Source organism: Balaenoptera musculus, chromosome 14 (assembly GCF_009873245.2).
Source record: "Balaenoptera musculus isolate JJ_BM4_2016_0621 chromosome 14, mBalMus1.pri.v3, whole genome shotgun sequence".
In the NCBI taxonomy this organism is placed as follows: Eukaryota; Metazoa; Chordata; class Mammalia; order Artiodactyla; family Balaenopteridae; genus Balaenoptera; species Balaenoptera musculus.
Genome location: NC_045798.1, coordinates 27602446 through 27627566, shown reverse-complemented (window position 1 = coordinate 27627566; position 25121 = coordinate 27602446). Strand labels below are relative to the sequence as shown.

Below are 25121 nucleotides of genomic sequence, written 5' to 3'. Positions count from 1 at the left end.
TGGCATCCTCCTTGCCTCCAGATCCCCTCAACCCTGGCAGGTGTCCTGGGGACAACTGGGAGGGTGGGGCCAGCTGATCCCATGGCTTCCCTGACAGAGAACTCTTGCTGCTCCGAAGACTTTGGAGGTTGCTGAGGCCTGTCCAGCTTGGACCTTCTGTGATAGGACGTGGGCGAAGGTGACCCCGAGGCCCCTCAGCAAGCCCCTCCCTTCCTGAATTGGGGCCCCGCCCTTGCTATCCCTGCCTGACTCGCCTGGTGGTGCCTGCCATGTGCCCAGAAGGTGGGGGGGCACCTGGACAGGCAGGTGCTGGGGGTAAGATGATGGCCGTGGAGGGTGGGCCTGGGAGGGGTGCACGGTGAAGAGGGTGGACTTGAGATGCTGCCAAGGCCAGTGGACAGGAGGAAGTGGTGGGAGGGCGAACCGAGCCAAGTCCTGGCTGGCATCAAAGTGGTCAGTGGAGGTGCTGAGGGGCCTGGCCTCTGCCCACTGCTGTCCAGGGAGCCTGGAAGCTGCCCCCCATGCTAATTTCCTGCTGGGCATCGGGGTGCCCAGGGCACAGGATCAAGGTCCCTCTGGACACACAAGGCTCAGAGAACAACCAAGCACTGGCCCTGTGACCAGAGCCAAGATTGGGGCACCAAACCTAAAATAATCATTTTATTCCATTAAAAACACTGTCCCTGCATCTAAAACTATGTCCATAACTTACAATCTAAATAAAAGCCAGTTAACATAAATAAGGAGAAGGAGGTCACTTCTGAGGAAATCAAACTCTGGAAAAGAGAAAAGAAAAAATAAATTTCAAACAATTCTGATGGTTCCCCAAATCAAACAAACTGCCCAGGCCTTCCCACTGCCGTGCTGAGCGGCTGCTTCTGAGCAGCCCCACCACTGACAGGGGTGGGGGGTAGCACCCGCCGTCCTGTCTGCTTGAGTACCTTAGGCCACACGGCTCCTGGCACCTCCTCCCCTTACAGACCCTGCCTGGCGGCTTGTCCAGCCTTGGCACTGTCCCCAGCACGCTGCCCCTCACCCTCCCAGGTTGGCCCACCTGGTGCCGTCTTGGTGGCAGCTCACACATGGCACTGGGATCATCACCAAGCAGGCTGCAGGGAGGGGTCTGCCTCAGATGCCAGCTCCACTGCCCGAGACCCCCATTTGTAACCTTTGATTTAACCCTCCCCCCACACAAAGGCCCTTGCTGAGGCCAAGCCCTTGAGGCTCAAGGGGTGTCAGCCCCAGTTCAGATGAGGACACAGGGGCAGCCTGGTGAGGCTCCCCACAGACGTCACATAAGACCCAATCTGCCCCCAGAGCCCTGTGCCCCCTGAGAGAGGGGCTGGGGGAGGTCCCTGAGGCCCCTAGGCCATTCTCAACAGAGCGCACCAGGGCTCCCACACTCCCAGCTCACCAGGGACGGGGGGCGGGGGAAGGACCCTGGGCCGGCAGGAGGGACCCCCCATACCGGAGCCTGGACGGGGCCCATGTGCCACAGCCGCAACTCCAGCCGGGGCTCAGGGAGATGCCGGGCAGGGCGTCCGCTGTGGGGGGCCTGGGCTGAGAAGGGGTCACTAGACAGAGCAGGTCCCCAGCCCATTTCCCGAGGGTCCTTGAGAAAGAGGTGGTGTGTGAGGCACAGGGGACAGCGCTGGCGGGACCGTTGCGCTGCACTGTCACAGTGACAGCCGCACGCGTCCAGGCTCACACAGGGCCCACGGTTTGTAATTCCCCACCGAGCGGCTGCTACCAGCTTGGCCTTCTCAGAAGTCCAGCGCATGACAGCCCAGATAGACAGACACCCCGTGGGCTCCAGCCCAGGGCCTGATGCTGGGGCGAGGGCAGCCCCCGTTCCCGGCCACACCCGGTGCCTTGTGATCAGAGGAGGATAAATGCAGCTCCTTCTGAAGGGATCCCAGGAGCTTAATGAAATTAGATCCCTCAAAGTGCCCCATTGTGGTCCTGCCACCAGCCTGGGGACAGGCGTCCCTGGGAACAGGCGCTGGACCCCATATCCGGCCTCAAACCCAGGTAGAAGTCGGGCTTTGTGGCAGGGCCACGGGAACCCGCCAGCACCCCCTCCCCCACGACTCACCCTAGGACAGGAGGGACACGAGCGCGTCCAGGAACTTGCTGCGGTCCTCGGCTTTCAGCTCAATCACTGAAGTAATGAAAGGAAAACAATCACTGGGACGGGAGGAGCAGGGACAGAGCTGGGGGAGGCCACCAAGTACCAAGTTGACTCCCGCTGCCCGGCGCCCCAGTGGCGACAACCCCCTACCACATTCCAAGGCGCACTTGGCTCCCTGGTGGCCTGGGGTGCTCTGGACCATGAGACCTATTTAACCGGACTCCCTAGCTGCCCTGTCGGTGCAGCTGCGGCTGTGGTCTGTGGGCAGGACCCTCGGGGCAGCCAGGGGACCAGCGGTGACACTCTGAACACCACAGCCCTGGCAGAGGGGTCTCCCTCCCACCCAAGCGGTCAGGCAGGAGGTGGCCTTCCATCCTGTTCTGGCCAGTCTCTCAGCTTTGGTGTCCCTTCCGTAGAAGGGGACATGGTGCAAATTGACCCATCTCTGGGGGCCGTCAGCCTCAGACCAGCACGGGGCCTCATCAGACAGGACAAAACCAGCCAGCCTGGCCCTGCAAGCTGCGGGTACCTCAGGCCTCGACTTCCTCCACACCCCCTGTAAGCCGCCCACCCCTGGGGGAAGCCCAGCAGCTCCCGGCCCTCCAGTCCTCCCTGTGTGGGAAGCCAGGGCGTCCTGCAGGCTGGCCAGCACCGCCTGTCTGCAGTCTCAGGCACGAAACAGGAAGTGGGGGGCTGCTGCTGGAGGGGACCCCCCACCACGGAGCCACAGCCTGAGTGGGCCCGGCAGGAAGACGCCAGCTCTAGACTCCAGAGGCAATGGGGTGAAGGCGGGTCTCGGACTCAGAGACTGGTCCTCGTTAAGGCATCAGTGGTGATGTGAGAGGTCCTTTCTGAGAGGTGGGTGCTATGGGCTGAAGGTGCCCACCTTGCTATGGTGACAGCCTAACCCCGGCACCTCAGGACGTGACTGTACCTGGCAGGAGCCTTTTACAGAGGTGATCAGGTCACATGAGGTCACTAGGGTGCGACCTGATCCGGTCTGACTGGTGCCCTTATAGGAAGAGATCAGGACACAGACATACAGAGGGACGACCACGTGGAGACACAGGGAGACGACGGCATCTACATGCCCAGGGGAGAGGCCTTGGGAGGAACCAGCCCTGCTGACACCTGACCTTCCAGCCCCCAGAACAGTGAGAAATGCATTTCTATTATTTCAACCCCCCACTCTGTGGTGCTTTATTACAGCAGCCCGGGCTCACTAACACAGGGGTAAAGTGCCGCACATCTGAAGAACAGAAAGCAAATATGGCCAAACATGCCATGTTCCACACTGGCATCCGGGGAAGCTGCGGGGGCGCTGGTGGCCTACAGGTGTGGCCCCCCAAAGCCACCATGCGGCAGCGTCAGGGCATAGTGGTGGCCAGACCCCCAAGCTCCTTGGTGAAGTCATCTCAGGGGCTGGATCGTAAGGCCAGAGCCAGGTATGCCTGTCAGGGCCCAGACGGGGTGCAGGGCCCGAGGCCAGAGGACTGCTGGCAGGGCACCCCCGGCACTTTCCTGGTTCCAAGGCCAGCACTGACCTTGAAAGGGCCCCAGTGCGGCGGACTCTTACCTGAGAGATCGAAATGGTTGTGCAGTGTCCGGGAGTTGGTGCCCTCCGCCGCCTTCTCAAACGCCCGACCAAAAAAGCTGGGGACACACAGAGGCGCATTGGGGGCTGTCCCTGCAGTGGACCCTCCCCGCCAGGGACACACCAGACTCCTCAATGGCCACAGCCCCAAGGCCTCAGCCCACTCTCTGGACGGCCACTGCCTCTCACCACTGCTCCCCCGTCAGCCCTTCTCAGCCCTCAGGTGGACGTGTCCCCTGGCGACCCCGCAGGCACCGTGCTGGCGGCTGGGGCAGGTGAGAGGCAGAGGCTCCGTGGAGCCGTGTGGGGATGGGGTCCTAGACACACACAGCAGGTGGGACCAGGGATGGGGAGGGGCCCGCAGGGCGGTGGGGGAGCCGGAGCCCCTCGGGGAGCAGCCTGGATGGAGCTGCATCGAGGGAGGTTTGGTGGAGACAGCGGGAGCGTGGGGAAGGGGCTCCAGTGCCTGTTGCGGAGAGCAGAGGGCGGAAGGCGGGCAGAGGGGGGCAAGTGCTCCCAGCCTCCACAGCCACCCTCACAGGAGACTGTGCGCATCCACCGAGCTCACTGCCAACCGGCCCAGCCATGTACAGACCAGCGGCCCGAGTGAGGACACAGGTGGCCGCGGTGCTGCCTTGGGAACGCTGGCCGGCTCCCACCCATGTGACTTTGGATCTGAGACCCTCGAGGGAGCTTTGGAAGGCAGCCCGGCGGCAGGGAAGCACTCGTCTCAGAGGCCATTGTCTCCCCACTCATGGCTCAATGGCCTTTGCAGATGCAGAAGGAGGTCAAAGCTCACAGTGGCAGAGCTGGGACCGATCCAGACTCAGGGTAAGACCCAGACCCAATCCAGATTTTCAGTGCAAACTGTTTACTCCTCAGAGGAGGGTTCAGGCCCAGGGAGGGCTGAGGGTCCCGCTGCAGCCGCAGGGCCACGCACCTCGCTGCCCATCCTGGGTGCGTCTGACCCCGGCCGGTCCTCCTCAGGGAGCTGGATGCCCTTGCCTGGAAGCTGGACGTCTACACCACACCTGCACCCCCCACCCCATGCTGGGGTGGGAGCTCCCAAGAGGCCTCAGGTCACTCACAGGAACCCGGGTTACCTGGAGCCCAGAGACGTGCCCTCACTGGTGAACCCCGTGCACTGGTGTCTGTCCTGGGCTTTCAGCATGAGGCCCCAACTGCCCTGCCACCCTCAGGCTCGCCTGCCTGCTGCACCTCCCTGCACCCCGACCCCGCTCAGTGCATGCTTGATGCTGCCCCACCCTGCAGCCCACATGTGTAAGCCCCACCACCCTGCTTCATGGTGGAACAGGCCATCCCTGGCCTGGCATTGAGGCCGACCCCCCATAGCCCCGGGCCCCAGGACTCACTTCTTTCTGTCCGAGCTGTCGGTCTCCGGGGGGATGCCCACCATGGTTACGGTGCCCTGCTCCGCGCTCAGGGGAGCGGCCATCACCAAGGGCAGTAGCTTGCAGCGCCGGTTCTTCGTCTGCAGAGGGAAGTGCACCTCGGTCACAGTGCCCAGGAGCCCCAGTGCCTTGCTCCCCAAAAGCCTCCAGGGACTCCCTCTCCCCAGAGACACTCAAGTCCCCACACAGCTTGCCCCCAGCCTCCTGTGCCCCTGGCTGTTCCCTCCCTCACCTCCTTTAGGTCCTAACACAGTTGTCACCTCCTCCAGGAGGCCCTCCCCAGCCCACGCCCCCGCCCCAACCCGCCTCCGCTGAACATGAGCCCCAGCCCTGCGTGCTCTGTGAGGCCCCCCCACCGCCACTTGTCCAAGTGACCTGGGTGGTGAGTGATGGCACGAGGGCTCGGCGGAGGAACACAGCTCAGGAAAAGGGAGGCACCTGCCAGTCCCTGGCAGGTGAGCAGCCCCCGCACCCCAAGGCCAGTGTCTGGCACCAGCCACTCCCCCCCGCACCCCCCCTGCCCCCGGCTGCTGTGTTCCCACCCTCACCGAGCACACGAAGGACTTGAGCAGGTGCTTGCTGAGCAGGCTCAGGGCGGCTGGCCTGGAGAACAGCACAACGTCTGGGGTGCCCTGCAGGGAGTGGGGATAGGTGGTCAGGGGGCAGCCAGCGGGCGGGGCTGGGGACGTGTCTGTGGGGAGCTGACCTCCATGAGGGAGCAGTAGAGGAAGGGCCCCTGGGAAATGATGAGGTTGGTGCAGAGGCAGCTGGCGATGGTCTGCTGTGTGGCGCGCAGCTGCTGCTTGGCGAGCTCCAGGCCGCGGTACAGCTTGTCCAGGTTCCCCCTGAAACATGGCAGGCGCACGGCTCTAGCACTGGCTGCAGACCGAACACCTGGTTTCTGGGTCAGAGGGGCTGTGGAGCCGACAGTTCACTTCCCTCCCTCCCCAGCTCCCTTTCCGGTGAGAGGAAGGAATAAAAAGTGTCTAAGCCCACAGCGATGGACAGGAGAGGTGTAGGGGGGTGGGTTCCTGCTGGCATCAGAAGACCAGAGACTGGAAGCCAGCAGAGGTGCCTCCTGGAAGGTGCTGCAGGGCTCTGACCGGAGAGGCTTGCGGGGCACTAGGGATCCCGCCACCTGACAGATGGATTTTTACCCTTCCCCCACACAAAGGAGGGTTCCGTTCTGAACACATTAAAATGAGCCCTCTGTGGAGAGGTCAGGTCTTCAAGCAAAGCCTCTGCACCCAGCAGGTAAGGGTCCCAAAGTGTCACATGGGCTTCCCACCCATCAAGATGAAGTGATGTCTTCTGGCCAGCAGGCTTGCCAGGCTTCCACAGCCTTCTCCATCCCCCCAACCCCTTGAATGTGGAGGACCACCAGACATTTGAGAAATGCCTGTGGCCTGAAAAAACAGCTCTAGTGGAAACATAATTTGGAGACCAAAAGAAAGCTTAAAATGAAGTCTAATTAGTATCTTAAGAGAGATTTGGGCAATACATTCGTAAACCAAGAACAAGATGCTATGAAAAATGAACAATCAGAAACCAGAATTTGTGGAAAGTAAAATGGTTGCAACAAATAAAAAATTCACTCAAAGTCAAGAAAGCCTTCCTTACCACAGATAAGACAAACACATGGAAAATATAAGGCAAAAATTGGAGACAGAGAATCATTCCAGGAAGTCTAGAAAGATTAAGAAACAGACATATGTGTGGGGGGAATAGTAAAGGCAGAGTACGAAAGCATTTCCTCAGACTAAAAGGGCTCACCCAAAACCTCAGTCTAATGCATGAAACAAGATCCACCCCACACACCACTAGACATTCTGGAACACTGAGAATCAAAAAAGATCCCGAAAGCTTCTGGTGGGGGTGAGGGTGCATTTACAGAGAAACAAGAACCAAAATGGCTCAGACTTCTCATCAACACCACTGGCTGCTGGGAGACAGGGAGCAACCCTGAATTCTGCACGAGCTAAACCAGCAATCAGATGAGGGCAGAAGATACTGTCAGATGTGCAAGAGCTCAGAATGTTTACCTCACATGTGCCCTTTCTTTAAAAGTTGCTTAAGAATTATGTTCTAGCAAAACGGGGGAGTGAAAAAAACAGATGAGGATCCCAAGATGTGCTGGGTCCACCCCAGCGACACAGTCTGGGCGGGTGGCAGGCCTAGGGAGCTGGAGCCGAGAACAGAGCCCCAGGCTCTCCTGGACAGAAGGGGCTCAGGGAATGAGAGCTGGGAAAACCGGATATGATAAAGGAGGCAATGAAGAGCTCCAGGGAAAACAAAGAGCTGAGCCAGAAAGGAACGGGATCACCGCACATTAGTGACTCTGGAATATTTTATTAGAGCAACCAAGTAACACTATTTATTGATCTTCATCTTTGAGAATCAACCTACAGCCAAAGATGAGACGACTCACATTCTGTCCTCTACCCCACTATTGTTAACCTTGAACATGTGAAAGTATTTTCACATCCTGGGAGGTATGGGGGAGGAGAAAACGAAGGATGCCAACACTCTTTTCTTACCAACTAGGGAGACAAGAGATGCTGGTGAAAGAACAAGACCGAAGTATGCTAAGGTTACAAAGGAGCTAAAAATAGTGGCACAACTGTACCAACAGGAGGGGAAGGCGCACAGAAATGGGATGAATGCTCTTTTGTCACAGCAGGAAGTCAGCAGACAATGGCTAAGACTGGCCCATCAATTCTGAGAGGAGGCGGAAACAGTCGGCAGTATAGTTTTTTGATTTCCCCATATTTCTAGATAAAAACAGAGCAACTACATTACAAAACCAAAGACCTAGGACCCACATTTACAACACAAAGGAATGAGGAACACCACAGACCCCAAAATATAGGCAGGTGGGAAGAAACCCCCAACTGGCCACCAGACGTGTGGGAGGGAGCAGAGAAGCAGAGACCTAAGAAAGGTGAAACTCCAGGCAACTGGGGACAGTGGCCAAAACTTAAGAGTTTTGCGCCACACAAGAGCAGGTGAGTGTGAGGGCCATGGCAAACACCAGGGGGCTGAAGCAGGCTAGCTCCCCGTACCAGCCAGAGCTCCTTTCCACTCTGGGCCCCTTGCTGAGGAGAGATGGCTACGAGTGGAACTGAAACTGGGCAAGAGAAGGACAATTCAGAAAAGAAAGGCAGAGGCACTGATCAAACACGCTGGGATTGTCATGGAGGTTCTAGCCAGGCAATTGGTAAGAAAATGAAATAAAAGGCAGTTAGATTGGGAAAGAAGAAGTAAAACCATCTTTATCTGCAGGTGACGTGATCCTGTATATAGAAAATCCTGAAGAATCCACTAAAAAACTGTCAGAACTAATAAACAAGTTCTGCAAGGCTGCAGGACAAGATCAGTATACAAAAATTGATTGTAGTTCTATGCAGTAGCAATGAGCAAACCAAAAATGAAATTAGTAAGTTGATTTACAATAGCATCAAAAAGAATAAAATATTTAGAAATAAATCTAATAAAAAGTATACAGTTTATTCTCTGAACTATAAAACACTGTTGAAAGAAATTAAAGAGGATCTAAGTCTATGGAAAAACATCCATGATCATGGATTAGAAGACTTAATATTGTTAAGATGGCAACACTCCCCAAATTGACCTATATATTCAATTCAATCTGACTTCTTTGCAGAAATTAATAAGCTAATCCTAAAATTCACATGTAAATTCAAGGAACACAGCATAGCCGAAACCTGCTACAAAACTACAGTAATCAAAGCAGTGTGGTACTGGCATAAGGTTAGACACATGGATGAGTGGGAGAGAACTGAGAATCCAGAAATAAATTCCCACATGTATGGTCAACTGATTTTCAACATGGGTGCCAAATTAATTCAATGGTAGAAGTCTTTTCAACAAATGGTGCTAGAACAGTCAGATGCCCATATGCAAAATAATTAAGCTGATCCCTTCCTCACATCAGATACAAAAATTAACCTCAAGTGAATCATACACCTAATATAAAGGCTAAAACTATAAAACTCTTACAGAAAACAGAGGTGTAAATCTTTGCGACCTTGGATTAGACAATGGTTTCTTAGCTATGACACCAACAACAAAAGAAACAAAAGAAAAAATAGATAACCCAACCATCATCAAAATTAAAAATGTTTGTGCTTCAAAGAACAACATCAAGAAAGTAAAAAGACAACCCACAGGATGGGAGAAAATATTAGCAAATCATGTATCTGTTGAGAGACATATTTAGAATATACAAAACAGTTCCTACAACTCAATCATTAAAAGACAACCCAATTTAAAGAGACAAAGGACATACATTTCTCCAAACAGGATACGCAAATGACCAATAAGCACATGAAAAACTGCTCAACATCATTAACCATTAGGGAAATGCAAATCAAGGCCACAGTGAGACCACGTCATACCCCTAGGATGGCTGCGATCAAAAAGTCAGACAGTGACAAGTGTTGGTGAGGATATGGAGAAATTCAAACTCTCATACACTGCAGGTGGGGATGTACAATGGTGAAGTCGTGTTTTGGAAAACAGTCCAGCAGTTATACAAAAGGTGACACACAGAATCACCACACGAGCCGGCAGTTCCACTCGCAGGTATATACCCAAGAGAGAGGAAACCATGTCCACACAAAAACTCACAATTGTGTGTTCACAACATCATTTTTCATCATCATTAAAAGGTGGGGGCTTCCCTGGTGGCGCAGTGGTTGAGAATCTGCCTGCCAATGCAGGGAATACGGGTTCGGGCCCTGGTCTGGGAGGATCCCACATGCCGCGGAGCAACTGGGCCCGTGAGCCACAATTACTGAGCCTGCGCGTCTGGAGCCTGTGCTCCGCAACAAGAGAGGCCGCGATAGTGAGAGGCCCGCGCACCGCGATGAAGAATGGCCCCCACTTGCCACAACTAGAGAAAGCCCTCACACAAGAAACAAAGACCCAACATAGCCATAAAAATAAATAAATCAATAAACCCAAAGTTAAAAAAAAAAAAATTAAAAAAAAAAAAAAAAAAAAAAGGTGGAACTACCCAAATGTCCATCAACTGATGATGGATAAATAAAATGTGGTCTATCCCTATGATAGAATATTATTTGCAATAAAAAGAAAGGAAATTCTGACACATGCTACAACACGGATAAAACTTGAGGACATTATTCTAAGCAGAAGAGGCCAAGCCATAAAGGATCACTTAATGTCTGAGTCCATGGATATGAAATGTCCAGAATAGCAAATCTATGGATACAGAAAGTAGGTTATTGGTTGCCAGGAGCTGGGGGAGATGGGAGATTTGGGAGGCGATGGCTGAGGGGAGCAGAGTTTCTTTTTGGAGCAATAAAAATGTCGTAAAATTAGATAGTGGTGATGTTTGCACAACCTTGTGAATATACTAAAAGCCATTAAATTGTACACTTGCAATGGGTGAGCCATACAATATGTGAATTATAGCTCAGCAAAGCTGTTTAAAAAAGTGTGCTTGGGAATGGACCAGGAAACCCCAGAAAGCAGGCCTCTCCATCTCTAACACTCTGAAGATGGAAAAGCTGTGTGAACCATACCTCCCCCGAAAAAGTCAGGAAGACTAAACTCACAAAAAAATGAGCAATGATCAAATCCTCTCAGTTATTGTCAGGAAAAAGAACCAGGAGGATAGTCTCCCTCTCGACAATGAAGGTTAACTAGAAAGACACGCCCCCAAAAGACCAGAACTGTAATATTCTATTTCAAAACAAGCTGAAAGACATTAAAAAATAGTACATCTCAGGAAGTGAGATAAGAAAAAATTAGAAGTAAAAGAAAAATAATTGAGAAATGAAAACTAAACTAGAAGAAACACCGGAATGAATAAACAATAATGCCTGAAGGGGTATGGGAGGTGAGAAAGAAGAAAAATTTTTAAATCAAAAAGAAAGAAGAAAAGGATTCCAGAGAACATGACACACACTGAAGATGGGCACGTGTCTCGTGCGCCCCCAGCTCAGGTGGACTGTGATCTGGATTCCTGCAAAGACGCAGTCACCCCCGTGCCCGGGGGCCCTGTGACCTGCCTCCCTGGCAGTGTGGGGCTGAGGGCCGAGTGGCCGGCGGGGATGGGGGCCCACAGCCAGGCCCACTACCTGGAGAGACTGTCCAGAGCCTGGATGAAGTTATCCGTCCCAGAGCCGTCTTTCTCGGGGCTCTCCATTAGCGACATGGTGGCGAAGACCACATCACTGGCCAGGAACTTATGCTTGAAGCCAAAATGGATGCTGAAAGTCTGGACGCGCATGTCCTTCATGCTGCAACGGGAGGAAGCGACACGGCTGTCGTTCTGCGCGTGGCCGGAGTGTCCTCGAGTTGGGGTGAGCTCTCACGCAGGCCAGGCCAGCACTAATGCTCCCTCCGCAGCCCCCACTGATGCTTGCAGCTAGCCATTCCAGTCAGAGAATGGACGGAGTCAGGAGGCCGACACACCAGCCTTCAACCAGGGTGCTGAGCACTTGGTACAAAGCTGTCAGCCAGTCAGGGCAAGCCAGGAGCTAGCTGTGTGTGTGTGTGTGGGGTGGGGGGGGGGCGGGTACGGGGATGCGGGTGTGGTCCTCTCCTGCCTGCGCCCCAGGGCGCCAGGAGCAGCCAGGCCCGTGTCCCTCCAGCAGCGCCAGAAGACCCGGTTGGGCAGAGCTCGCCTGAACCTGGCCCCAGTGGGCCCTTCCAGGGTCCAGTGACGGATAGTCCAGGTTGACCTCAAAGGTCTGCACCTCGGCCCCAGGATGTAAGGATTCTAAACTTTTCAGGCACCTTAAGTCCTAATTTTAACCCAAAGAGAAATCAAAACTTCAGGGAAGGCTAGTCAGGTCACAATCATCTACGCGTTCTTGTTTTCTGCATTATTTTTAGAATGTGATTAAAGCTGAAACCTTGACAAAGCTTAATCCAAAGAAACATGTGTTTACCCAAATTTATTCGCAGACTCTTCAATCATCTCCCGCAAATTCTCCTTCAAGGAGCCGTCCATGGACTGAAACTTCTGCTTCACCTGTTTCAGGGGGAGACTGGGAAGGAGGAGCACTGGTCACAGGAGGCGTGATGCCATGGTTGATGCCCCGGCCTGGCCTTCAGACCAGCATAAGATTAAGCATAAGATTCTGGGATCGAGTGAGGAATGTGGGATAGAGCAGGAGTGGGAGCTTTCCCCCAGGGGAGGGGGGCCGTGGGGGGCGGGCCTCGGCGCTCACTCACCCCACATCCGCGAGGAACTCCTGCAGCCGCTTCTGCCCGTGAAGGGACCAGAGCTTGAATCTGGCCGCGGTGTAGCACGTGTTACACAGGCTGTCGTGGAGGGACCAGTGCTGATAGAGAGCCAGGCGGAGGCTGGGCCTGCGGTCAAGGAGCTGTGGCTGCATAGTGACCCGGGCCCCTGCCCTGGGACCACCACCTGCATAACCAGTCAGCCCCCCAGGGACCTGGAGCTCTTGGACCTTAGCTTAACATGACCCAGAGAGAGCTTGGGAGATGTGGACGCACAGCGTTTTCTGGGGGCTCCTGTGGCCACACAGGACTTGGGAGGCCCCACTGGGTGTCGCCAGTTCAGGCTGGCCTCCCACCCACTCCCCGTGGGCTCCACCTGGCTGGGCCTGTGCTGGGATCTCCTCGACAAAGCCTTATCCTCGCCCCACTCCTTGACAGGCTCTTCCTCACTCCTGGGGCCACAAGTGTGGCTGTGAGGATGGTCCTCGCCCACGTTGAGGGTCTCTGGGCACACGGCGGCCTCTGTCCTCTGTGATGCCCCTCCTGACGGTTGGGCCCTGGGGCCACTGTCCTCCCTGCCCGCACCCCCGGCGCACCCCGGTCCCTGGATGTCACATGTCAGGACCCGGCTCCTGGTGGTCGCCCCCTCCTGGAGCTTGGCTGCCCCACACCCGGCACCTCTTCCTAGACTTGTCGTGGGCACCCCCACCTGACCCGTCCAAGCCATGTTCACTGGTCCCCAGCCGTCCCGGGGCAGGCACAGGCCAGCCCCACCCCTGCCATCGCTCTACCTGCCACCAAAGCAGCGAGACCCCTGCCACGGCTGCCACAGCCTATTCCCCACATTTGGCAGCCCCGGGACATTCAAGCACGAAGAACCAGCTCCTCGACCTGTACCCATCCATCGCTCCAGCCCCGCCCTAGAGCTCACCTCAGGGCTTTTGCAAGGCCATGGGATTGCCCAGGCAGCCCTCCCTCCCCTGAGGGTGGCCTCCTCTGGCATGGCCTCACCAAGCCTGTCCTGAGCCCTGTGGCCTGATGGCCTGGGTCGCCCCCTCGAGGTGCCACATCCACCTCGTGAAGTGTCACTCTCTAACTGCACCTGCTTGCTGCTTCCCCGCCCACTCGGCAGGAGTCTGCGAACCCTCTCAACTGCCTAAACCGCCGTGGCCCCGCACCCATGCACCTTAATATACGTGATGTTCCTGAACATGGCAAAGCCATGGACGAGCCAGGCAGGGCCCACGTCCAGGACTCCTGCTGCACCCACCGGGCCCTCTGCCCAGAGCCTCTCGTCCCGGGGACACAGGGCTGAGCCGTGAGGATACTCGTACTCGAAGGAGATGCGCATGCAGTCGACGGAGAGCGCGTGTTCCTCGTCCTCATGCCGGTGGTTGTGCCGGGACACGTGCCGCTGCAGGATGCCCACATCAGTCACGTACTTCATCCTGGAAGACAGCACGAAGCCTGGGGCTCCCTCTGCCCCTCCTGTCCAGGGCCCAGAACCCCTGCTGCCTCTGCAGGCAAACGAGGACTGGGCTCTGGCCTCGTCTGCCACCCCCATGCACTCTCTCCTGGGCAGCAGGTGTCCCGCGTCATTTATTTGAGGCCCCCTGGGGTGGGCACAGAGGGTGCCATGGCCCATCCGCCAGCCACAGTCAGTGGACAGACCCCATAGTGACAAGACGCCCAGCACAGGAAGTGTTGGTGAGGAGAGAGGGAGAAGGCAGACCCCGTCCAGGTCCACTTGAGGGGCCACCCAGGCCAGCATGGTGCCCAGCGTTGTGCACCTGACGCCATCGGCAACACAGGAGGGGAGCAGGCTGGGCCCAGGTCGTGAGACTCGGGACCCTCCAGTGGGCAGGGTGGGAGGGGCAGCTACCGGGGCACAGAGGCCTCTGCAACCAGTGCAGGCGGAGGCTGTGCCAGGAGGCAGGCACGGGGCCCTTGGACGGGGTTACAGTTCCCACCTGATGGCACCAGAGCAGCAGGAATGAGAGGGGCACCGGCCCCCCTGCCCCTCCCAGGTGTCTACATCCTGGAGTCGGACAGAGAGGAACAGCAAAGCCCACCCACCAAGGGCAAAAAGGGTTCGGCTCCTGTCCTCCTTGCAGGCCTGTCCAGCCTTCCCCCAACCTTTGAGATCATGCCTGCCCGCCCTGGCAGGCCTCGGGGCCCTGGCCCCTCCTCCCAGCCCTGTGTCCACCGGGCACAGGGGTCAACAGACAACATGAGGGCCGGGAGACCGGGCCCCTCCGCTCACTTCAGGCTCCACCTGCTGGGCCCCTGAGGTGGATGAAGCATCCACACAAGGCCACACATGACTGCGCCAGAGGTCCAGTCCTGACAAGGACCCAGGCCCAAGGCAGCCCCTCCTCAAAGGGCACCGCAGGGACACTGCCCCCAGCCCAAACCCGGCTGCGGCCGACCTCAGACAGCCCGGGGGAGTGCATCCTTACTGGGTGATCTTGTCTTGCACCCACTGGTCCGTTAGTCCAACGATGGCCCACCTAGAAGGAGAGGAATGGAGCTGTGAATGGGTGGGTGGCACTCACAGGTATGTCCTGCCAGCGTGGCCTGACCCAGACACTCCGCTGGACCAGCGGTCCCGCCCTGCGGGCGGAGAGGTTCCAAGGCTCCCATTGTGGTGTCACCGCTGTGGGGCTCTCAGTTCCCAGAAGGGATCCCCTATGACAAGAGCGGCAGGCCCCACACCGCCTGTGTCCCGGCTCGCCCGGCCGCACACCACCCTCGCCGGCTCAGGGCGACAGGGCACCTCTGGGCCTTGATGTGGCCAGTGCCTGGCCCTGCCCCGGCCGTCCTGAGGCTCTGACTCAGCACAGATCGTCACCTCGCGGAGGAGAAAACCAGGACCCAGAGAGCAGAATGCTGAGAGTGAAGCAGGCCAGACCCACACACTCCTCGCTAGACTCTGAGCCTTTAGTCCCCAAATCAACCCGCGTTCAGGAGCGCAGTGGGCCAAGCACCCCCGCCGGAAGCCCCAGCAGCAGGCTCAGAGGCAGGCCAGCGGCTACTCCTGTACCGGAACTACACCCCCCTGCCAGGGTTGCAAAGATACTTGGCGACAGCAGCCTTGTTCAAACCTCACACTCAAACTGATTTGGGCAGCAAGGCTGGGCAGTCAGCTGGGAAGGGTGGAGAGGCCCAGTCCCCTCCCTCAGACCCTCGGCGCCCCATGACACTCCCCAGTCCCCCCAGGAGTCTGTGTGCAGCCGGGGGCCCCAGTCAGGAAGACGACCAGGGCCTGCACGTGTGCAGAAAGGGGCCGCACCCGGCACTCCCCTGGCAGTGGGGACCCGCCCTGGCTGTGAGGATGCAGCTGCTCATAGGAGGGCCTCACGCACCACAGCATGTCGCTCAGGTCCTTGGACATCATCCACGCCAGGTCAAACATCACCATGGCTGACTGCAAGAGAGACAGGCTTAAGGCCGGGCAGCCGTGCTCACGGCAGGGCCAGGCCCGTGCTGCCCGGGGCCCTGGGACCACGCGAGAAGGGTCTTTCCCACAGGGCTGCCTGTGGACGAAGCATCCAGCTCCTGTGAGCAGACGGGCTGGGTTCTGGCAGGAGATGGGAGGATCAGGGTCTGACCAGAAGACTCTAAATCCCGTTTGCCCTGAGACGCTGGGCTTCCTTCAACAGCGCCAAGGAGACTGGTTTCCACGGGAGCTTCCAGCATCTGAGGGGCCGGGCGTCCGTTCCTGCCCACACCACCCACCCCTCCCGCGGCTTAGGATCCTCCACTTGCCAGGGCAGAGAGATGATCCCACGAAGGGCAACGGGGCCTTGACCAGAACAGGGGCTCTGGAAATCCGTGCTCAGGGTCCAAGGCCCCAGAGCCAAATTCTAAGGCTAAACACAGGATGCTTTACTGGAAACTTATTTTCTAGGGGTCCTCAAGGCCCTGAGCTCTGCTCAGCGATGCCAGAGTCAACACACTGGGTTTTCTGTACGAAACTCTTCCTGTAACACATATGCTGGCGGGCCTGTGTAAGTCCAGAGTTCCACCTTCTTGCACAGAGACTAACAGACCTGTTCTGCACTTTTTTTTTTTTGGCTGCGCAGCATGCAGGATGTTAGTTCAGACCCAGACCCCTGGCAGTGAGAGCGCCAAGTCCTAACCACTGGACCGCCAGGGAACTCCCTTGTTCTGTACTTTTGATCATGAACAGAAATAATAGCTGCTGTTCCTTGAGTACCTCTAGGTAAAAGGAACCGTCCCAACAACTGCCTCTGGAGTGAGGGCTGCTCTCTTCCTTTTACTGAGGAGGAGAGGCTCAGAGAAGCTGCATCCCCTGCCCAAGATCACAAAGAGGAAGCTGTGGGGCTGGGATTCATACCAGGCCTTCGTGGCTCTAAAACCTGTGCTCATTCCTCCTCCTGTTTTAGGACAGTGACCCCTAGAGTCCAAACGTGACTGTGACTCCCGCCTATCTGTACTTACCGACGTCCCGTGATATTCGTACTGCTCGTAGTCAAAGAGTATGTCTCTTCTGTAATGACACAAAACGCGGGTCTTCAACAGGAAGCAGAACAGGAAAACAAATGTTGGGAAAAATGCTAAAACTGGATGGTACCCAAGAAACGCAAATGAAATAGTTTGTTTTCACTTATTGACTCTTCAAGGAGTATAGACATACAATGGCTGGGAAGGGAGTAAACGGGCTCAAACCTCGTGTGGCTGCAGAATATGTGAAATGGCGCAGCCCCAGAATCCCCCCCAAGAAATGATCCCCAGAAGGGAATTCACGGAACAAGCAAGACAAGACGGGCTCTGCGTGCAGCGTATGTGTCACAGGAGGATGCTGGACCCAGCCTCCAGTTCACAAAGAAGGGGAACCAGCCAGTTGAGCATTGGGCAGTTTATAAAGGCTTTTGGAACCATCAGAACTATGATCCTATTAAGAGGAAAAATGCAAAATTAGGTGTGATTATGTAAAATGTGCACAAGTACAGATAACCCAGGAAAATCAATCCAAAGCCAGAATCTCTTCCTATTAGTGAAAGTGGGTTATATTCAGTTTTCTTTCCTTACACTTCCTGTAATGGTTTTACATTGTCCTTCCAAGGGGGTTGGCTGGGGGCACAGCAGGACAGGGGCTGGGTACTCTGACCCTGCGAGACCTCCAAGGACTGTGTTTAGCAAGGAATTCCCAGCTCTAGAGCACTGCTCCACGTTTGCCTCAAGCTAGAATAACCTCTCCAATGTTTTCATTTTAAAGCACTTCTGTTTTTTAATTTGCAACAGAAAGAGAAGGTGTGTGTAACTTAGTTTCCTTTTCATACTTTTTTTCCTATGAAAAGTTTTACACAATTGCCATCTCTCGAATTTGTAAATAAAAGTATCTACATTTAGAAAACTATGAAAACAAAGGACCAGGGCCCTCACCCCTAATGGATGGCATGTGCTTGGGAGACCTTCAGGCCAGGCCCGGCCTTCAGCCTTCGTGGGACCAGAGGGCGAGACAGAGGGGCCCTGAGCTCCTCCCCAGTGCAGGGCCACCCGCTCAATCCTGCAGACACTGGCACAGAGGCTCTAAACTGAAAGTGTGATCCTCAAATGGAAAAGCAAGGGGCATCGCTGACCCGCTGTCCCGCTGCTGTACGCAGCCTCACCTCCGGGCCTCCCATTCTCTTCGCTTCCTCCTCTTCAAGGTTCGCTCCGCGATCTCCTGATCCACGATAAAGAGAACAAAGGGTTGAGCAAAGGAGCCAGGAACTCACCCCACAGCCCGAGAAGGTTCTGATCTGGCAGAAGGCACGGGGCGCAAAGCCTGCTCCTGGGGAGGGAGGCGCTGAGGGGGCAGCTGGGCCCTCTGGCCCATCAGCACTGCGGGTGCGTGGACGTGGTCGGCCGCCCCCCCCCCCGCACCTGCTCAGGCCACATCCCGAGTCCTTCATCTCAGCACCGTGCAATCCACCAAGAGCCCGCCACTGCCTCCTGCTGGCTTTCCCACCAGATTAAAAAGAGCTCACACTTCTACATCCAGACCCCACCGTTTCCAGCGACTATTCTGATCTCACAGGCACAAGCTCATTCAGTTCCCACAACAAAGGCACAGGGGTGGGGGGACAGCAGTTTTAAAAACTTGCTTCTGGAAAGATGGTGTACATGTATTTTTCTCTATACATTCATTAAATATACTTAGAAACCCCAATATCACATATTATAAAAAAAAAGATTCTGAAAGGTGGAGAGGAAGGCTGACCGGCCAGGGATCCTGGGACCTGAGGGATGTCACAGCATGAGTTCCCTGGGTTTTCTTTTTTGTTCATACATCCCAGACTTGGAGCTGAAGAAGCTGGCCACTTGGAAACACCAACAGGTACGAAGAAAAAAATCCCCAACAAAAGCCAAAGAACCATGAAGGAACAGCCTCGGAAGACAGGAAACTTTTAGAGGATAAGTGCTTGACTCCAGACCCACCCCCTCCAGCCCAGCGCAGGCCGCATGGAGCCCAGCCTTCCCCGATGAACACCTCCCATCTGTAACACCTCCTCCTTCTACCTGTGCACTCCCTATACCCTCGCCAGGGTAGAGTCAGAGGCCAGGTAGGGAGCCCGGAGCTTCCTTACCTAGTGGTAACGCGAGAAGCTGGGTCACTTGTAGATTGTTGGTTGGAATGTAAAATGGTACAGCCGCTCCGGAAAAGGTTGGCAGGTTCTTAAAAAACTGAACACGTAACTACCACACAACCCAGCAAATGCACGCTTGGTCATTCATCCCAGGGAAACGAAGACTCGTGTTCATACATACAAATCAGCACACAAATATTTATAGCAGCTCTATTCATAATAGCCAGAAACTGGAGACAGCCCAGATGTCCGTCAGTGAGTAACTGGCTAAACTGAGGCCGGTCCACACCATGGAACATACTCAGTAACTAAAGGGAACCAACCCGATACACCCCAACACCTGGCTGAACCTCCAGGGAATTATGCTGAGTGAAAAAGCCAATCCCCAAATAACCCAAAGGTTATTTACTATATAATTCCATTTATATAATTCTTGAAAGGACAAAATTATAGAAATGAAAAAGAGTATAGTGGTTGCCAGGAGCTAAGGAGGGGGTGGGGGCAGGAGGGAAGTGGGTGTGGCTATAAAAGGGCCACAGGAGGGGTCCTTGTGGTGACAGAAATGTCCTGTGTCGCAACTATTTCAGTGGTTGTGATGCTGTGCCATAGTGTTGCAATATGTCACCTCTGGGGGAAAGTGGGCAATGTATGTAAGTGATTTCAACTCATTTCTTACATCTGCATGTGACTCTACAATGAACTCAAAGTTCAAAGTTTAATTTAAAAAGGCAAGTCATGGTCCTGATGAGGAAACTTCTGGGGGATGATAGAACTGTTCTCTATTATGATGTGGTGGGGGTCACATGACTTTATACATTTGTCAAATCTCATCGAACTGTACACCTGGTGAATTTTGTTGTGTAGAAGTTATACCTTAGTAAAGTTGACTAACAAAACCCCCAGGGCCCAAGAATTCTTTGACCCTCCCCACAACGCACAGTGGAGTCCTGTCCCCTCCCCTCGTGGCTGTGGAACTCCAGGGCTGGTCAGGAGGGCTCAGACAGCTCAGTATCAAAAAAAACCAAACAACCCAATCAAAAAATGGGCAGAAGACCTAAATAGACATTTCTCCAAAGAAAACATACAGATGGCCAACAGGCACATGAAAAGATGCTCAACACCACTAATCATCAGGGAAATGCAATTCAAAACCACAATGAGATATCACCCCACAGCTGTCAGAATGGTTAGTATCAAAAAGACCACAAATAACACATGTTGTTAGGATGTGGAGAAAAGGTAACCCTCCTACACTGTCGTTGGGAACTAAATTGGTGCAGCCACTATGGAGACCAGTATGGAGGTTCCTCAAAAACTAAAAATAGAGCTACCATATGACCCAGCAATTCCACTCCTGGGCATATATCTAAAAAAAACAAAAACACTAATTCAGAAAGATACGTGTACCCCAATGTTCATTGCAGCACTGTTTACAATAGCCAAGACATGGAAGCAACTTCAGAGTCTGTCGACAGATGAATGAATAAAGAAAATGTGGTGTGTATATACAATAGAATACCACTCAGCCATTAAAAAAAAAAAGGAATTCTGCCATTGTGACAACATAGATAGACCTTGAAGTATTATGCTAAGTGAACTGAGATGGAGAAAGATAAAAAGTAAAATAAAATACCATATTATTTCACTCACACATGGAATCTAACAAAACAAATGAACAAACAAAATAAAACAAAAATAAACTCATAGATACAGAGATTTGTTACCAGAGGGGAGGGGGGATGGGGGGTGGAGGACATGGGTGAAGGGGATCAGGGTCCAGCATATGGTGGTGGATGATAACTAGGCTCATGGTGGTGAGCACTTTGCAGTGTACACAGATGTTGGATTATAATGCTGTACACCTGGAACCTATATAATAAAAAGAAAGAGCTCTAAAAAATCAAAGATTAGAAGATAAAGACCAAAAGTTGGCTGGAAAATAGAACAGATAAAGAGCCAGGCAAGAGGAAAGAAATCTCAGAGTGGGTCTCAGAGGTCCCAATCAGATGACCCAAGATTCTAGAAATAGCAGACAGGTGAGGAAGCAGGACACACCCCCCAGATGGACAGTGTCCAGAACATCCCAAACATGGCCCTGAAGGGCTACTCCCAAGGCCCTGGTCAGGCCAAGGATGAAGGGAGGACCCCAAACATTCCAGAGGCAAATCTCAGCCTGCACACCAAGGACCGGGGGCCAGAGGGCATTAGCTTCCTCACAACACTGAGCACTAGAATAATCTCGTCCCTTGTGTGGGAGGAGCAGCGCCTCCCGCCTGTAATTCCACATCTCGCAGAAGCCACCAGTGCTGGATGCCGCAGCTCAGAGAAGTCCAGAAACCTGCCTGAGGCCACACAGCCAGGGGATGGCAGAGCCCAGAGTTGGCACCCACACCTGCTGCCTCCCAGCTCTGCCTGGGCCCACAGGCTCCGGGCTGACCCCTGACCTCAGGGAGTGATCATTTCCTCAAGACCGTGTTGAGAGGCCCAAACCCACCTCCTCCAACCGTGTGCGCTTCTCAGAAGGCTCTGACCCCTCGTCACTTTCGTTTCCCGAATGTTCTTTATCCTCCTCTTCATCCCTAAAAATGTCGTCATAGGCGGGAACTTCAAGGTCATCATCTTGTTTAATGAGCAGTTTGATCTAAGATTAAAACAAAAAGCAATCAATCTCCTCTGTCATTCATGGAAAACTATCCATCACGTTTTCTCTCGCAGAGTCTTATTTCTCGATTGGCCACAGTGAGCCGCTGGAATCTGCATGCTATTCGGTGCACAGAAACTACGGGAATTTGAAAACTACCTACAGTCATTAAGTTTGGAAAAAAGCTCCCTCTTAGGCCACATACTCAGCCAACAAAACGAATGCCTTGTAACTCGGCCTTTGACAGAGGACACGGAGATCAGTGACTTTGAAGCAAGCAAAGCTCCTGTCTCTAAAAGAGGTCCTTCACGTGAGAGTTTCAGAGCTGATGCTTTGTTACCGTGGATGCATGCCCACTGCTGACGTGTCAAAGAGCACGTGTGACAGAGCCATGCAAGGCTCACAGTGGCCTCACACCACTGTCCTGCTGGTCCCCACACCACCTTGGATGGGCAGGGTGCATCCTAGACCCATTATAGGGCAGGTGCCTCTGAGGTCCCCCAATATTCAATAAGGCTGGGCTGGCCTGAGCTTGGAGTGCAGACTCAGGGCAGGTTCTGGTCCCTACACCTTCCAGGACAAGCGAATTCCACACACACCCTCTGAGCACCTCCAAGGTTAGGTGCTGTGTTTCTCATCAAAGATGGACAAGACCAGGTTCTGTCCTCAGGCTGCTCCAGCTCTTATAGGGGATGTGGACACGGGCCTTGTCAAGAACACCAGGCGTGACATTGTCCGCAGCATAAAAGGGAACAGACAGACGGACAGGAGAACTCAGGGGAGACGTGGGCCCCGAAGGCCTGCTTACCTGGGCATCGTTGTACACGTTCACGACATTGACTGGCCTGTGAGTGTCACACACGAAAAATACAGTGTCTTCATCAGGTTGAAGGATATCCAACAGGTCCACGTTAGCGCCACAGTTTATGAGGATAAAATAGTGGAACTGAGAAAAGGAGGGGGACCCTGTGAGTAAGTGCATGGGGGAGGCCGTTTGTCTTCAGCACTAGGCCCGAGTCCTGCTGAGACACATGCAGCCCCTGATGCACGGCGAGGCGCTGACAGTGAGGGGCTCCAAACACGGCCACAGCTGGCTTGTGCAAGTGCTTTAACAACTCCATATACCATTTCATTTCCACCACGACATTGTGAGGTGGGTTCCATGCCTGTCCTGGCTTCAACGAGGAGCAGGCAGAGGATGAGTGTGCCCGAGTCTCAGGCTTGGGGTCAAGAAGGTGATGTGCATGGACCAAGAGTTCAAATGCATAACTGGGTCTCTTCTGATCTGTCACTCTACTGTGACAAATTGCCTCTCTGTGCTAGTAGCATGGCACAGGGTTAAATTTCTAGCAAGTCTTAGGTAGCCCACACTTAACAAGCACCTAAATATTAAGTTAACCCTTTAATTACATCCTATCACTATAGAAAACCCTTTCCTTATAAATATTGAATTGGCAAAGGTCCCTCTCATGATGACAGGAGCACCGGGTGAGGACTTATCTCTGCCAGACAGTCCTAGATGTGGCCAGAAACTCTAGGGACCCTCTTCCAGACTCCAGTCTCTCCCTGTGGGGCTGTGGGGTCTCAGATGTCCCATCTTTCATTATAGCTCCATGCAGAGGTGGGAGGAGGCCTGGCCTCTACTGCTTAAATTTCAAAGGGAGACGGTATGTTCCTGAATTTCAAGTTGGAAACCTGGATAAGTTTTCTTGGAGAGATAAATATGAAACAGTAGTCTAATCTAAAGTAGTTTTTACTAGGCCATATAAAAAGCAACCTGCCAAATTCCAAGCACCTTACAATGAAATGTCTGCAACATAAGTTCAAAGTTAGAGGCTGTCCATATTCATTATCTCTATTTTGTTGTCAGTTTTGTCTCCACAATTTGAGGGTAAGTCACCTGGACATATAGCTCACTTTTCTCTTCTGCAGAAAATCGGTAGTTAGAAATACATGCAAGCTATTGTATACATAGAAAGAATGCTCAGTGTTAAGAAGTTGTAATTGAGTAAAAAAAGCCTAATATTCTCAAATGCATCTCTCATACCTGTTCTTTATGCTCAAGAAATGCAGTTTCAAGTTCTTGCCACCCAGAAACTGGAACCAGCGTATACTGCACGTGGTCACACTGGAACAGGGCCTGGAGAGAGATTTTTTTTCAAAACCTATTGCATTTAGGATGTCTGCAATCTACCTTGAAATGCACTTAAACAAAAAAAAAAGATGAGAGACAAACAACACGTGATAACCTAAGGTTAGTGAAATATTTATGTCATCAAGTAGGTGATGGGGACATGAATGTCCACTGAATCATCTGGTCAACTTCGCTGAAAATCACCAAAGGAAAACTGAAAAGCTGATGGTATTTCTGTGTCTTCTGAAAAGTAGTTCCTGACCCAAGGGGGACTGACCAAAGCTCATGTAAACCTTGCACCATATTCAAAACCGAACCAACGATCTTCCCTAACAGGCTAAAGAATCGAGTATCTCCAGAATCGCTTATGACACCACTGTGCCCTCGGCTTTCAGATTCCTCCTCCTCAAACCCCACACGTGAGAAGCCGCCACAGGTCTACGGGTCTCTCGAACGCAACCATTCTGTGCCCAGGTTGCTACAGAGATACTAACTAGTCTCCCTGCCTTTTACCTAGTTCTCCTCTAACCCACCCAACGCCGTCCCGCCAGGGAAGCAGCCTTCTGAGTCCCCGCCCCAGGACGAGCTGTCGCCCGGGATGGGGTCCTCGCCCCGCTCCTCCCCCGCGCCCCCCGCCCGCCCGGCCCGCGGGCCTCACCTGAAGGATCTTGCAAGCGCACAGAGCGTCCACGTCCGAGGCCACGAAAAGAAGGACCCTCTGTCGGGGGAGAGAGGGCTGAGCGCGGCGCCCCAAACCCCGGCCCCTCCCGCCCCCACGGCCGCGCGCCCTCGTCCCTTCCCCCAAGCCTCGGGGCCCAAAGAAGGCTTCACCTGGCTCTGGACCACCTCGTAGAACTCCTTGCGGAAATCTGACACGAACATGGCTACGGCAGCGGGACACCACCCTAGCCCGCGCAGAAACCCCGCGAGCCCGGCGGCGGTTAAGACTCCCGCCAAATCAGCGCTCTTCCCATTGGCCCGGGGGCCAACCAACAGGGACTCCGTTCCCAGCCTTTCCTCCTTTCTCATTGGTCCACGCTGGGGGCGGGCACTAGCGCTCCGCCATTTACGGCTGGAATAGTCCAGCCCGCCCCCAAAGAAGCGTCATCCACGGGCAGGACGCACTCGCGGTTGCGCACTTCAACTCTGACGCCGTTTACTCAGACACCCTACGCTCGGCGGACATCTTTACTTTGGGAAGAGACGACTAGTCCCCCAAACTGGGACCTGTAGGGAAAAGGAACCTTCTCGCCACAAATTAAATTCATGTATACGTCAGACGAGGGCGTCAGTTTACGATTTCAATGGGCTCTCGGCCTAGTTCGAGAGCGGAAGTGTGGTTTACTTCCGCCCGAGTCCTCGATGGCCGTAGCAGAG

The 25121-nt window shown here is 54.1% G+C and overlaps 1 protein-coding gene across 2 annotated transcripts; it reads right to left on the bottom strand.

Annotated features, from left to right (window-relative positions):
* Positions 1 to 590: 590 nt before the first annotated feature.
* Positions 591 to 24811, bottom strand: CDC45 (cell division cycle 45). Of its 2 annotated transcripts, XM_036874233.1 has the most exons (20): positions 24576 to 24811; positions 24403 to 24462; positions 23658 to 23750; positions 22419 to 22556; positions 21464 to 21610; positions 18010 to 18065; positions 16838 to 16886; positions 15739 to 15800; positions 14833 to 14883; positions 13702 to 13821; positions 12365 to 12496; positions 12079 to 12177; positions 11263 to 11424; positions 5844 to 5982; positions 5686 to 5769; positions 5099 to 5217; positions 3708 to 3784; positions 2096 to 2161; positions 1055 to 1109; positions 647 to 776 (listed from the first exon to the last, which is right to left on the bottom strand). In XM_036874233.1, the coding sequence occupies exons 1-18, from the start codon at positions 24771 to 24773 to the stop codon at positions 2097 to 2099; spliced, it is 1851 nt and encodes a 616-aa protein (XP_036730128.1). In that variant the 5' UTR covers positions 24774 to 24811; the 3' UTR covers positions 647 to 776; positions 1055 to 1109; position 2096. The 2 variants fall into 2 exon arrangements, with proteins under 2 accessions (XP_036730127.1, XP_036730128.1); XM_036874232.1 differs by lacking the exon at positions 1055 to 1109 and having other exon boundaries at positions 591 to 776.
* Positions 24812 to 25121: the final 310 nt, after the last annotated feature.

Excerpts from the sequence above, each read along its gene's own strand:
- CDC45 (XM_036874232.1), bottom strand. The coding sequence starts at position 24,773 with ATGAGAAAGGAGGAAAGGCTGGGAACGGAGTCCCTGTTGGTTGGCCCC. Across the intron at positions 24,463-24,575 it reads ACGAGGTGGTCCAGAGCCAG|AGGGTCCTTCTTTTCGTGGC; the intron begins GTGAAGCCTTCT and ends CTCCCCCGACAG. Across the intron at positions 23,751-24,402 it reads GCGCTTGCAAGATCCTTCAG|GCCCTGTTCCAGTGTGACCA; the intron begins GTGAGGCCCGCG and ends ATCTCTCTCCAG.